We start from the raw sequence: 13,700 nt of genomic DNA, 5'->3' as shown, positions 1-13,700 counted from the left end.
TGTAGTGCATTAGCATCGACGGCATGGAAGGGCCGACTCCAAAAACTCGAGTGCGCCACGATGCCGCTTTTAAAAGAAAAGTCAGCGCGTGTGCAGAAACGGACGGAAATCGGGCCACATCGCAGTCGTTCGGAGTTCCCGAAACGTGCATGTAGGACTGGCGGAAACAAAAGCAGAAGATTGTCGACAGCAAAGCTTCACGCAAAAGCTTCAGTGGACCACAGCAGGGTCGTTTTCCGCAAATTGAAGAGCTGCTCGGCGAGTATGTGCTTGAGCAGCGAGCGGCACAGCAGCCCGTGACGACAGAACTGCTCCAAGTGCGGGCTCTGCAGTTAGCTTTAGAAAAAGGGCTGATGCGGAGCCAGTTTAAAGCGAGCAGGTGCTAGCTAACCAACTTTATGAAGACGAAATGCTTTTCCCTCAGAAGGTGAACGGGCATACGCGAAAAGTTTTGCGGAGGAGTACGATAAAAAGCTTCACAGTTTTCAGAGGTTCGTCCTAAACTTGTGGCACAACGGCTACCTGCTTGGGCAAATCGGGAATGCCGATCAGACGCCTCTTTACTTCGACATGCTTGGCACCACAACCGTCGAGAAGAAGGGGGCGAAGCAAGTTTGCGTGCTGACATCGGTCCACGGTAAAACTACAGTGACGGCAATGCTCTGTTACACGTCAGTTGAGCACAAGCTTACCCTGTACCTACCCCTATACCGTACCATATTTAAATGAAAGACGCTCCCGAAAGGAGTCGTTTTTCGAGTGGTGTGATCGTGCGGGCCAACGAGAAAAATGAGTGCGCGTTGCAATCGAGGGCGTGGTAGAATCGAGTAAATACGGTATTAAGACACAAAACTTCAAACACAATTTGGCTGTTAGGTAACACTAATTGAAACATAGAGGTGCCGACGGTACAATGCCAGCCCCAAACACAGCTAGCTTCTTGTGGAGATAAACAGAAATTATCTCTACCATCAGCGCATCACACAATCGGTGGCAATGCCGATGGGCAAAACCCTTTACTCGTTTAAGTTTAGCCATGTTATTGCAACGGAGGTGCGCAAAACCTGACTTTTAGCTCAATCCGCACTTGGTTGCCGGGGCGCTAGAAGTTGATTTTTATTTGTGCTGCTCTTGGCTTATTTATAACCAAGGTATTCTTGTTCTCCTTAATTATTGAGTTTACTCTGCCGAAGACAGCCACATGCAAAGATGCCGCGAGTTTGCCTGCACAGCTCGTCAATGCAAGAAAAGTACAGGCACATGTTTTACGAGTCCTGACTGCCGACTACATGCAATGTGCGCACTTCAGGGAATACCAAGCTCTGAAATACCATTGAAAACTATGTACCTCTGAGTTATACCGACACTAAAATATTGTTTCTGAATTCTTTTATAACTTTTTCTAGACATTTACACATTTCGTACACTCAAAAACTGTGATTAAGTAATTCGACTATCTGTGTAAGTTTTAGAAATACTCAACACTCAAAGGGTTGAGACACTGTAAAGGATGGTCCCCGTTTCCCAGAGTGGCGAAGTAAATGACGCACCTCGTCAGTCCAATCATTAGAGAGAGGGCCCACGTCAGCAAGTGTCACCGGAATTGCTTGGATGGGAAGGTACATGAACTTGTCGGGAATGCGGCGGACCCACATGATGGGCACCCGCTCCTGGTTCCCATAGTCGACAAACAACACCTCCACATCGGTCTTCCTCACAAGACTGATTATTTTGCCTCGATACCACAAATGGTCGTGAGGAAACTTTGCCAAGCAAACCATACCTGGACGTCGAAAGAAGGCAAGGGAACAGACAAAACGTGAGGACTCTTACAAGGCCACGTAAACTCGCGCAACAGATACAAGGCGCTAGCCGCTGATGAAACGTTTTGATGAATGCATGATGCCTTTACTACAGAAAACGAGTCAGCACATGGCCTGCGCTCCACTTTAGGCTGACTTCACAAGCAGGGGCTAAGGAAAAGTTTCGCTACTACAGTAGGTGAATGGCAGACAATATAATTAGTACAAATTTAGGTGTGCAAGGAGCGAAGATGACGGTAATGGCTGTTTTAGAGAGTGGGTGTGAAGGAGTTTGCAAATTTCATCTCGTAGATTTTATTAATTTACAGATATGAAGATGAAGAGTTTCAAAAATTCAAATCACATTTGCATTTTTTTCATTGCGGATGTAAGTTGAATGCACACTTCACTAAGCTAAAACCACAGTTAGCTCTTTATTTTTCATTTTGTCATGAGCTTTCAAAGCAGTGGGGATGGTTCGAGAATCAGTGTTGGCCTGCAACTATAAACAGTAGGTCATGGCCTCATTGGTGTAAATAAAGCTCAAATAGACGACAACAGCAGCAACTATAAACAGTAGGTCATGGCCTCATTGGTGTAAATAAAGCTCAAATAGACGACAACAGCAATGCAAAAAATCTGTCCCCATACTCTGCTCATATGCGCACCACCGTTGACTCTCATTAAACGGAACCTGAAGGGACATGTTTAACAGGAGTTCTGTTGGCTGAGAAAAGAAAGAGGGTGAAGAATGCGAAAACAAAACCAATCTTGTTGGAAGCACTTGTTCCATTTGCGCAGCAGTTCCATTTAACAGATTTTTTTATTTACTAGAGTCTACTCTATAATGAACCACTACGGCCATTAGCATGTCAATTGTAAATAGCACACAGAGCCATGTACTTCAAAGAATAATATGAACACAAAGCAACGGTACACAAACATACACACAGTTGTGGCTGCTTTGATAAAACCACTGCTAGTCAACAATTTACACAGTTCATTTCTTGACAGGCATAGCGCCTAAACGCATGTCTTTCATAAAAAACGCCAGCCACACGTAGCAACGAGGCTCAGGTAACCACAGGTAGCAAGCAACCAGCCTTGCCATGACAGCTCCGACACTGTACCCGACAACTGATGTACACCTCAAGGTCATACAAACACCATAGAGCTAAAACATGCGCAATGCAGTCTTTTGCACAAAGTCACCTACAATGAACCAATCAATAAGAGCAGAGAAATGCACAGCGCTCACCGACTTGAGGCTCAAACAGTATGTCTAGCTCGGTGCTTTCACTGTTGCAGTAGTGCTGCAACTCTCCAAGCATTGTCTGCATGCCTTCCACAGAAGAGCCCAACTGTGAGATACAAAAAGAAGGAAAGTGTTACTTTGATGTGTATGTATGTACACACATAAGAAAACATAAAGAGCATGAGGGGGGAGGGGATTTAAGGAGAAGAGAGGCTCCAGGATATCACAAAGTGCCCACCAATCCAGACCAACTCGGGATATCATAAACTAAATCTGATAACGCCCACCTTCCCGAGCCCCCCCTCGATTGCAGCAGAAATTTCTCGAACCACCAGGAACGAGTAAAGTTACAGAGACTTGTTGCACCCTTTAACCCTTCAAAGCGCCACCCATAAAAAACTGTAAATATGTCACATTAACACATTATTTCAAGGCACTCAGTATTTTGCTGCAAAAAAAGAACATATTATATGTCAATTTATGCATTTAAGTTGCAAATAAATGTCTATTATGAAGTCATTCACGCTCTATTTTGGCATAAATAAAACGTTATCTCAGAGTAAATATACAGTGCAAATTTATTTTTGGATATGTTCACTTCGAGAAAAAAGGAAGTATACTTTGCACATGGCTCGAAGGAAAGTGACACGTCGAACGTGGCAGTACCTTCAGCAAAGGGATCGTACGCCACAGAACACTACAACATGAAGTAAAATGAAGACAAACTTATCATGCAGGACGTTTAGTATATCGAAAGATTGATATATCTTGCTCTTTCTCAGGTGCTAGTTGATACAAATAACAAAATCAAGTGGTGTACATAGCACCTCGAAGGGTTAAGCACTTAACAACAAGAATGCTGGACACTAAGCAGGGAGGTATGCTATAAAAGAAATAAGCTACGTTAGCATGTGTCTCATGACTAGGCTTGGGGGAACATTCGGGCACTTCAAATATTTCAAATTCGCTTCAAAACGAATTGCTGAATTTCAATGTACTTGAAATGAACAAATACCCACACATAAACTGCATAAACATTCCTTCGGAGCTGTTTTCCCTGCAATAAAGGACTGTTACACCATGAATACACTTTTCCAGGGGCAATCCATGCTGCCGCAAAGCCCCACTTCAAAGTTAAATGAGCATATTACCCTCGCACCGAGCAGTAATTTTTTATTGCCATAGAAATTATATGGGCACACTCGTCTGATTTTTGTCATTGCCATCACCGCCATGACCCGAATATGTTTATTATGTATGTATATGTATAATATAAAAGGCAAAAAATAATAATAATAGAAATTGATTTATATCAGCGCTAATAGTCACTACAGGCTATGTGCTCTTTGACGTCAAAGACCAGATGCTGGTGGCATTGAAGAGAGGGGGCACAGGCCTCTGCGCAAACAAAAACCCAGAGAACAGAAACTTTGCGCTGTACTTATGAACTCTCCTTGCCACCAATTACAGCAACATTTGGCAGCGCCTTTCATAGCAGTGTCTGCTCTCTGAGAGATGTGTTTTTTTCACCAGGCAGAATAAGTGGTTTATGACCCGTTTAAAGAAGAAGAAGAAAAGCAAGTCACTTGCATCCGGCACTAACCTCATTCACTTGCGTTCAGCACTAACTTGCATCAGTCACTTCCTCAGGCACTAACTATGCAAATAGGCACTACAAGTACTCCCATTTACTTGGAAGGCAGAACGCACTTACCTCTTGGACAAACATCTTTTGTGGACTGAGTATGCAACTGACAACGACGTTGACAACCTGGCCAGCACAGAGATCAGTGGGCGAATAATACTGACGACGAGTGGCTGCTTGAGGTTTCTCTGAAATAAACATAATGCAATCCTCATTGAGATTGCAAAATGACGACTATGCAACGCAGGCGAACACTCGTTTCAGGTGTGTTGAAGAGACCCTGCCACACTTTCTCAAGGACTGCACGGAATGTGCTTGCTATTAAAGGCATTAATAGAGCCTTTCCCAGCAATCAAATCGAACCTCTGTGACACTTTAAACCTACTAACGGTTAAAACGCTGTTGCGACAAACCCCCAATTAAGTCTCATAGAGCCTAATGCCTTCGCTGACTGCTTCAGCCCTAGTGGTTTGTCCTATGTCTATCAGTTAGTACGCATCCTACGTATTACGGTAACATTTTGCGCCACGAACATTCACTGCACCACTGAACTTGCCACCACCTTAATGTGCCGCAAAAAGCCTTCAGTCTTTTTTCCGGAAGTGCAGAAATCAATCGATCAATCATTCTGACCTTCACGCAATTATGGCGACGTTATCGTGCCTCATCATGGGGAAAGAATGTCGGTGAGACGGCAACTGCTAACCAACACGCCAGGTATGACTTACTGCCCACAACACTGACACGAAAAATTCATTGAAGCTTGCACTGAGTCGTGCAAGGCTCGGTCACAGCAAAGCAGTGAGCACCTAGATGGCCCGAGCTTTGAACCTCTCACCTCAGATTCCCACCCCTTCCTATGCTGTACTGCAGATCGCTATGCTTGCTCTTTCTCTGTCTGTTTTTCTCATTCTCTGCCTATTCCTATCTTTGTCTTTCCACGTCTCTCTCTACTTTTTTTCTCCCTATCTGTTGCTCTTTCAATCTCTTCCTCAACACTCATTTTGCCTCCTCCTTTCCCTGCTCCCCCTCCCTTCTCCTTCCGACCCCTTGCTATGCTTCACTATACCGTCGAGCCCACATATAATGGCCCCATTTAAAAAAAACTTTCAATTAACACGAACAATATCCGCGTGACCGTGAAAATATACATTGGTTCGATGGCACAAAATCGCACTTACAACGAACATCTCCAACACCGCTGATCGGTTACAGCGAACGGAGTCAGCGGTCTGCTGACTTCCCGGGAAACCGATTTCGACCACCGATCAGGCATCGGCGAGGTGCCCATACATTCCTATTGTTAAACACCGACCCTCCCTCTGCAACCCTCTAGTTGCCGCTCTCCCCGACCCATGGAGGAACGAAAGCTGTTTCTCTCCTCCATGCCCCGACTGCTTTTTGTTACGCACCCCTCCATCCTTTGTCCCCCCACTACTCTAAGCACCCCGCATTGCTACACGAGGCCCGCGTCTTCACACTGCCATTGATCTTTCGAAGAATGGTCGGCCATCTGCCCTGTTTTTGATCGCTGGTACTGTTGTTGGCGTCGTCGACCTAGAGTGACCAGACCATTTGCCAACATCGTCGGCCACCGACTGCATACGATAGTCTGCGTCTAGTGCATGCACGTACGCTACCCCACTGACTCCAATAATTTGCGATTAATTTCGGGTTTAGGACCTGTTCTCGCTCACTTTGCATTCAACTCAGCATGCTTACCGCGCGCGTGCAGAAGCACGAAAACGGCTGTTAATTTGTGTGGAACGAATAGCAAAATATCGAAGTTCGTGAGGCCACGCAAACCTGCCAGCGCAACAAAACAATTTTTTTGACCACAGCCGCCGATTCTTCGAACACCGCCGCGCGCACCGATCTAGGTGGCCGTGCCTTGACCTCTGTGCACGCAGGAACTCTTTCAAGTTTTACTACATGCGAGTTTTGCGGACCTTCCAAGCAAGCTACCCAACCTGCCTCCTTCCCGTGTGTGTTGGTTTTCAAGGTCGCCCTCCCACCGCATCCTCTTCTGCTCTCCTCTCTTGATCACAACCCCTTTGCCAGTCTCCACCGCTCCGCAACGCCAGCCACGCTGACTTGAATTAGTTTCGTTTTCTGACTGGAAACAGACCCAGTACTATTCCACGTGTTCTGGCATGTGTGTCGCGTGAGCGCGTCTTGCTCGCTCTTGGTGTGCGTGTGTGGTCATGCTGGCAGACGGGAGGACTAGCATGCTTTTTCCTGCCGCTCAATGAAACGTCAAAAGCATGACCGCTTGGCTTGAGCGTAATCTGGGCTTTAGGCGCTTAATTGCGGAGTGCTTGCTCAAATCTATTGACCACCTGGCAGCGAACTTGCCCCTTCGGGGGTCTCGGTATTCAGCTGTGGAGATGGTGAATATTTCGTGGGCGGCGGTGACAGCTACATGCACGCGAAACTATTTTCGCGAGGCCGACTTTGTCAACGACAGGCCCGATGCAGAGCCTGAAGCTCCTGAACAGGACTACTGTGGCGGCGATTTGTGGCAGCGCGTTGTTGACTCTAACCTGGGATAGCGGGTGAAGCATCTGTTGCGATGGTTCAATTATGGCTGATGATGATGCTGACACTGCGGAACCGTGCACGGATTGGGGCATTGTGAAAGAAGTACATGGCGTGAGCAATTTGGAGGAATCGGATTGCGAGAACGACAAAACTTTGGAGCCAGTGCCTCATGCAGCTTATGACACGGGCCTCAGGGAAAGAGGCCCGTGGCATAAGCACCCTGCCGTTTTAAATGAACACATGAACTGGAGATCGCCCTTATCTTCTGCTCTTCGAAACATGTGCATCACGGACATTTTGGGGCAAAAAAAGTTTGTGTTTTCACTCTGAACTTTTTTTAAAAGCTGTTTTTCATTTACTACGAACTTCGGGATACAGCAAACGGATGCCGCGTCAGGCTCATGTTCGTTATAAGCGGGCTCGACTATACAAGGCTACAATAATGTGCTCTGATACTACAATAGTGTGCACAATAGTGTGCACCTGGATAGTAGCGTGCTTACGATGCTCGCCTTTGGATCCCGATGAGTACGCAGGTTCAAACATCGCCTTGCCAAAAATGTTTATTTCTTTTTTTTTTTTTTTTGCCAAGGATATCTGTATATCTAAACTTGTTCTCCCACCCATCAAGGCTATCTATCGTATCTCACGCTGGACCACCAGGTAGGTGCATGTATTATTGGAGCAAAGTGGAAGAGAAAGAAGAGGATGAATAGAGCGCGCACCAGTACATGGTAATTTTATACTTACAGCTCACAGCGAACCTCAAGAATAACAATTCTGCTTTAATAAGTACCGTATGTATTCGAATCAAGGCCGATATTTTTTTCTAATTTCATAGTATAAAACTCCAGGGTCGGCTTAAATTTGAGGATTTTGATTGATTGATTGATATGTGGGGTTTAACGTCCCAAAACCACTATATGATTATGAGAGACGCCGTAGTGGAGGGCTCCGGAAATTTAGACCACCTGGGGTTCTTTAACGTGCACCCAAATCTGAGCACACGGGTCAACAACATTTCCGCCTCCATCGGAAATGCAGCCGCCGCAGCCGGGATTCGAACCCGCGCCCTGCGGGTCAGCAGCCGAGTGCCTTAGCCACTAGACCACCGCGGCGGGGCAAATTTGAGGATTTTGAAAAAAATTTCATTTTTCATTGAGAAAAAGTAGTGCACAACTAGCGCCACCTCGACTGTACTGCAGACGTTAGTAGCCGAGCCAACACCTGGCTTAAAAGAAGCACACATGAGGGCGCCATTTTCATCTTTGCGGAGAGTGTTGCGGCAAGCCGTTCCTTAATTCAAGTTGCGCTGGTCTACGTGTGGTGTAGCTCAATGGCGCCAAACAGGCGGTGTCAGTATAGTGCCACTTATAAAAGAAAAGCTGTCCTAGCAGTGGAGTCGTCGTTCAATGTTCAAGCCGTGCGAGACTTGCGAGTGGACGAAAACAATGTGTGTCGCCGGAGAGGCGACAACCCGGGGACTGATTGTGCGCTCTTTTAAGAAGTACAGAATATCCAATGTACTTGATGGCACCGAGGATTGCGCACTGTTTGAAGACAGCAACAAAGAAGTCAGCGACGAGGGAAGCAGCGACAAGTACACACAGAACAGGACTAGTGGCTGGCTGCATGTTTCACGAGTTATTTGCATCATAAACCACCTGCTTTGTTTTTATCTTTATATTCAATAAATGTTATCCCCCTGTGAACGATGTTTCGTTCGGCCTACATTTAAGCTGGTTTTTTTTTTCTTTTTATTTTTTTCCTTCGGCTTTGTGCTTTTGGAGGGTTAGCGTAGAATCATGGTCGGCCTAAACTGGGGTAAAGACGGTACACCTTCAGCTGTCACTTTAGCCGACAGAAATAGGCAGCAAAGGATTAGTAAGTCCCATCTTTCCAAAAGTGGTACACGCCAAAGTACAGTTGCACGTTAATAGTGTTCACATGGCTTGCTTGCGTTTCCTCCCTGGGAGAGAGTGCGCTCGCATTCCCCAGTCAGCCATGCTATGGCCAGACGGTTGCTTACATGTCACTCATTACCTGGAAGCACCGAACGTGCCTCACTGTAGCAAGAAAAGGCACGCAAGGTAGGCGAAATATTATTGTTTAGTGACAGACACATGCCCAAAAGGGTGCAAATGTTACAGAGGTTAGCACTAACAAAAATGTTGATGCTCTTATCGAGGCACCGCAACACTTTCTTTCAAGCAATAATTGAATGGCTTCATTAGAAACGCTATTGCCTCGCGAATCGATAGCCACAAAAATTCTTGGAATCTGCGAAGTACAAGCAGAGTTGCAGGGATTTGTCATACGTTCCAAGACTTTCTCTCTCCTTTGGTGCCAGCGAGTGTACTGAAAGCTACACGGGAAAAAGGATGACAAGAGGATGGTTCCCTTCGCGCATCACGACCTCGAACATCTTTTCTTTGAACATGCGGCTTCCTTTCAGTGTCATCGCAAGCGTGCGCGCACACACCTGGTGGAATTTTGCACCTATCAGGCGACTGTGGAGGTCACAATGCTGAAATCATCATGCTTGGATGTATACAGTAAAAGCTCGTTGATTCAAACTGCAAGAGGAAGCCTCAGTTCGAATTAACGAAAGTTCAAACTAACGAAAAGTGAAGAACAACAATAGTACACTGCGAGTAGGGCATAACAATTTATTTTTGAAAAAATCTGTGATTGCGGTCTGCCTTCTTCCCTTGAAGGCGACAGCCAGCACTTTTTGCTCTAACGAGCGAACTTGGCGGAAGGCCTCTTCTCCGCCTTCTTCAAAACTTAAGAAAAGACGGGCGGCATTCAATCCGGCCATGACTTCCACAGCAGAGGGCCGCACTGGTGCTTTGTCCTCCTCCTCATCATTGTCACTGGCAGTGACAGGTTCTGCACTTCTCACCTGACTTATTATGTCGCCAACCGTGAGTGCACCACGCACCACTGCACTTGAGTCCACATTGACGTAGTCCGCAAAGTAGACGTCTTCCAAAACGTCCGCCATGGGGGCGATGACGCCATGTTCGAGCACTGGTGGCTCGTCAGCTTGCAGAGCTTCGGTGCTGAAGCCACAGTGGCGAAAGCCATTTGCTATCATAAGTGCTGTCACATGCTCTCAAGCACACACAAGCATGTGTAATGCACCTAGGAGCGTCACTTGGTATTTATTGCACAAAATAATTTGTTCAAACATATGACACCGATAAAATGATTTTAAATTTCTAATTATACCCTGGTCCATGGGCTGCAGTACCACTGTCGTGTTTGCTGGAAGGAAGACCAGCTCAATGGCCTTCGTCTAAACGTTGACTTTATGAGCAAAACAGTTGTCTACAAGAAGCAGGACTTTGTGGCCACAGCGTTCGAACTTCTTGTCAAGCTTCCCCAGCCACTGCACGAACGATTCCCCCTTCATCCAGGCCTTTTTGTTGGCCGCGTAGTCTGATGGGAGGGACCAGATGTTCTTGATGCAACGAGGACTTCTCGATTAGCCTATCACAAACAGAGGCAACTTCTCATGTTCGCAGCAACCATCACAGTTATCCGTTCTTTACCTTTCTTCCCTCTCGTGCACTTGTCGCCTTTTTATGTGATAGTTTCGACGGGCATCAATTTGAAAAATAAGGCAGGTTCACCCGCATTAAATATGTCCTGCGGAGAATACTCCATGTAGCCCTGAAGCATTTGGGAGCCCCAACCTTGACACGTTTCCATGTTGACGGCGTTCATTTCACCCGACACAGCACGGAAGACGAGGTCATAGCACTCGTGAAAACTGTGCAACCACCCGTCTGAAGCAGCGAAGTCGTCGCAATCTAGCTGCAGAGCGAAGTCCGCTGCCTTTGCCAGTTTTTTCTCGGACTGTCCGAGAGAAAAAAAAAAAGAAAAAAAAACTACGATGACGCCCGCAGGCTGCCACGCAAGCACACTGCGGCCGGATGAAAAAAGTCGGGAAACCGAGGAACCGAGTTCGTTCCTCCGCAAGTTCTAGCACACATCCGCGCTGCCACCACAGGGCCTCTTCATTTTTTCGACACGCTGTCGGCCATAGCTAGCCAGAGCCATCGTTGTCCAGAGCCAGCCGGAGCGCATTCGTTTTGCTTAGTCGCATTGCACGGCACACTTCCATTGAGACTTTTTTTTTTTTTTTTTCTGCCTTCTTTTGGGTGGTTTTCTAGTGACAGCTGTGAGCAGGTAACATGGCAGATAATTTCGAGCTCGCTTTCTAGTATGCGATAACTTTCACTAGATTTCGCGTGGTTGTACCGGACGTGTTGAACGGCGATTGTTGAGCCTAACTACGTTTGGGACAGCCGCGGGAACCGGAACTAGCTGCTGTCTAGCTACCAGAGGGCTGGGGAGTTTTAGCCCCTCGCGATTGGTCGAAGCTTGCGCAGACGTATGCGCTTGCAAAAATCGAATGGGCCCACTGCCTTGTTGCCTTTCAGCCATTCCTTCACATGTTTGCCTCATCGGTGGGTTGTGCGCCGCAGCTGCTGCGTCTACGTGCAAAATTTTCAGTATTCGGACATTGGTGTGCGAGGAAGCTTTCGAATTCTTGGTTGCGAGTGCTGCGTCTCGCAATGTCGCGGAACCTAAAACCGCTGACGCTTGGAGAAAAGCTTCGCATAATCGAGGAGGCGGAGAAGCGGAGCGGAGCAACAAAGGCCAGCATTGCCCGCGACCTGAACATTCCCGAGTCGTCGCTGAAAACGATCCTCGTAAAGGACAGCAACCTACTAAATGCGGCAAAGTTCAGCCTGAACAGGAAGGCCGCGAAAGATGGCAAGTATGCTGCCATGGAGACGGCCCTCGTTGAGTGGTTGCGCCAGGCCCGCAAGTTCAGGAATTGCCGTGGATGGCGCAACTTTGAAGGAGAAGGCGGAGACAGTTGCATTGCGTTGCGGCATTGATGACTTTAAAGCCTCCAATGGCTGGTTGGATAGCTTTAAAGAACGCAGTGGAGTTGTGTACAGCCGCTGCTGTGGAGAGAGCTCGTCAGTCAGCTTCGACACTGTCGAAAAGTGGACTGCATTGCTGCCGGAATTGATACGGCAATACAAGCCTTCCGACGTGTTCAATGCGGACGAAAGTGAATTATGTTATACAGTCGCCGACCGCTTATTCGGATGCCGAAAATTCGGACATGCCCGTTTATTCGGACATCTTCGTGGCACCGCCACTCGCCCCATTGAACCTAATGTAAACTCACGACCGAAAATTCGGACGCCCCGCTGTACGCCGTTGGATTATTCGGACTCCGTTTGACTGACCGGATGCGTCGCCATACGCCATGACACGCTGACAGGGACGTTAACAATACGTTTGCTAGGTTGCCAGCACTGATATGCTGCACTAGCTATGGATAGACGTCGGGCCAGTGTCAAAATGCACGCAGAAATCGCCATTGCCGATCTCGAAGGCTATGTTTGGCGACACGTTTTTTTCGGTTTTAGCCAGTCGAGCGGCCAAGCCAAGCCACTTACAGAGTCTGTTCGCTGTGGCGTTTGGCGTGGTTTGACGTTTGTGTCAGCGTGTCAGTGGTGTCAGTCAGTTGCTCCTGCGGGTAGGCCTGGTTCGTCTTGTTCTCTGTGTTCTCGCTCTCTCGTGTGTTCCGTGGCGTGCTGAAATGGCTCCGACGCCACCCGTTGCTGCGCCGTCGGGAGTGAAGAAACGCGGCCAAAGTGGGAGCTACAAGACGCTCACGATGGCGAAGAAAGCGGAGATAATTCGCCAGGTAGAAGGCGGCCGACCTCAGTCTGAAGTTGCTCGGGAATTTTCCATTTCCAAGCAAACTGTCTCGGACTACCTCAAGCAGAAGGCTAAGATCCTGGAGGCAGCTGAGAAAGCGTCTGCGGGTACGCAGAAAAATTTCCGGGACGGCAGCCACCCGCAGCTTGAAGAAGCGCTGCACATGTGGTTGAGTGCCACGGTGGCTAGGAAAATACCCGTGTCTGGCGATCTGCTGAGACAGAAAGCAGAGACGCTCGCCCTGCGCATGGGTATTACCGGCTGCAAGTTCAGTGACGGGTGGTTGCGCAACTTTAAGAAAAGGTACGACCTAGCCTTCAAGCGAATGTGCGGCCAGAGTGGTTCCGTCGAACAAACGCTCGTGACCAACTACCGCGCCGACAAGCTGTGCGCACTGCTGCGCCAGTATCCACCAGAAAACGTCTTTAATTGTGACGAGACTGGACTTTTCTATAAGATGCTTCCCGACAAGACGCTAGCTTTGTCTGGCGAACCCTGTCATGGGGGGAAGCATAGCAAGGAGCGACTGACAGTTGTTGTAGGAGGCAACATGACGGGGACGGAGAAACTTCCGCTCCTTGTGATAGGGAAATCGAAAAATCCAAGATGTTTTAAAGCCGTCAAATCACTCCCTGTGTGGTATGAAGCAAATTCGAAGGCGTGGATTACGCAAAACCTCTTCGAACAGTACCTTCGCAAGCTC

At 47.6% G+C, this 13,700-nt stretch overlaps 1 protein-coding gene across 2 annotated transcripts in view; it reads right to left on the bottom strand.

Annotated features, from left to right (window-relative positions):
• qin (tudor domain-containing protein qin) overlaps positions 1-13,700 on the bottom strand; it is a 134,682-nt gene that overhangs the window by 33,330 nt on the left and 87,652 nt on the right. For both annotated transcript variants that reach the window (XM_075895705.1, XM_037425258.2), the window contains exons 21-23: positions 4,772-4,890; positions 3,061-3,163; positions 1,551-1,783 (exon numbers count right to left, since the gene is read on the bottom strand). In XM_075895705.1, the coding sequence (XP_075751820.1) occupies positions 1,551-1,783; positions 3,061-3,163; positions 4,772-4,890 (455 nt within the window). The remainder of the gene's footprint in view (positions 1-1,550; positions 1,784-3,060; positions 3,164-4,771; positions 4,891-13,700) is intronic.

Source organism: Rhipicephalus microplus, chromosome 5, assembly GCF_043290135.1.
Source record: "Rhipicephalus microplus isolate Deutch F79 chromosome 5, USDA_Rmic, whole genome shotgun sequence".
In the NCBI taxonomy this organism is placed as follows: Eukaryota; Metazoa; Arthropoda; class Arachnida; order Ixodida; family Ixodidae; genus Rhipicephalus; species Rhipicephalus microplus.
This window is presented reverse-complemented; position numbering and strand designations above follow the sequence as displayed.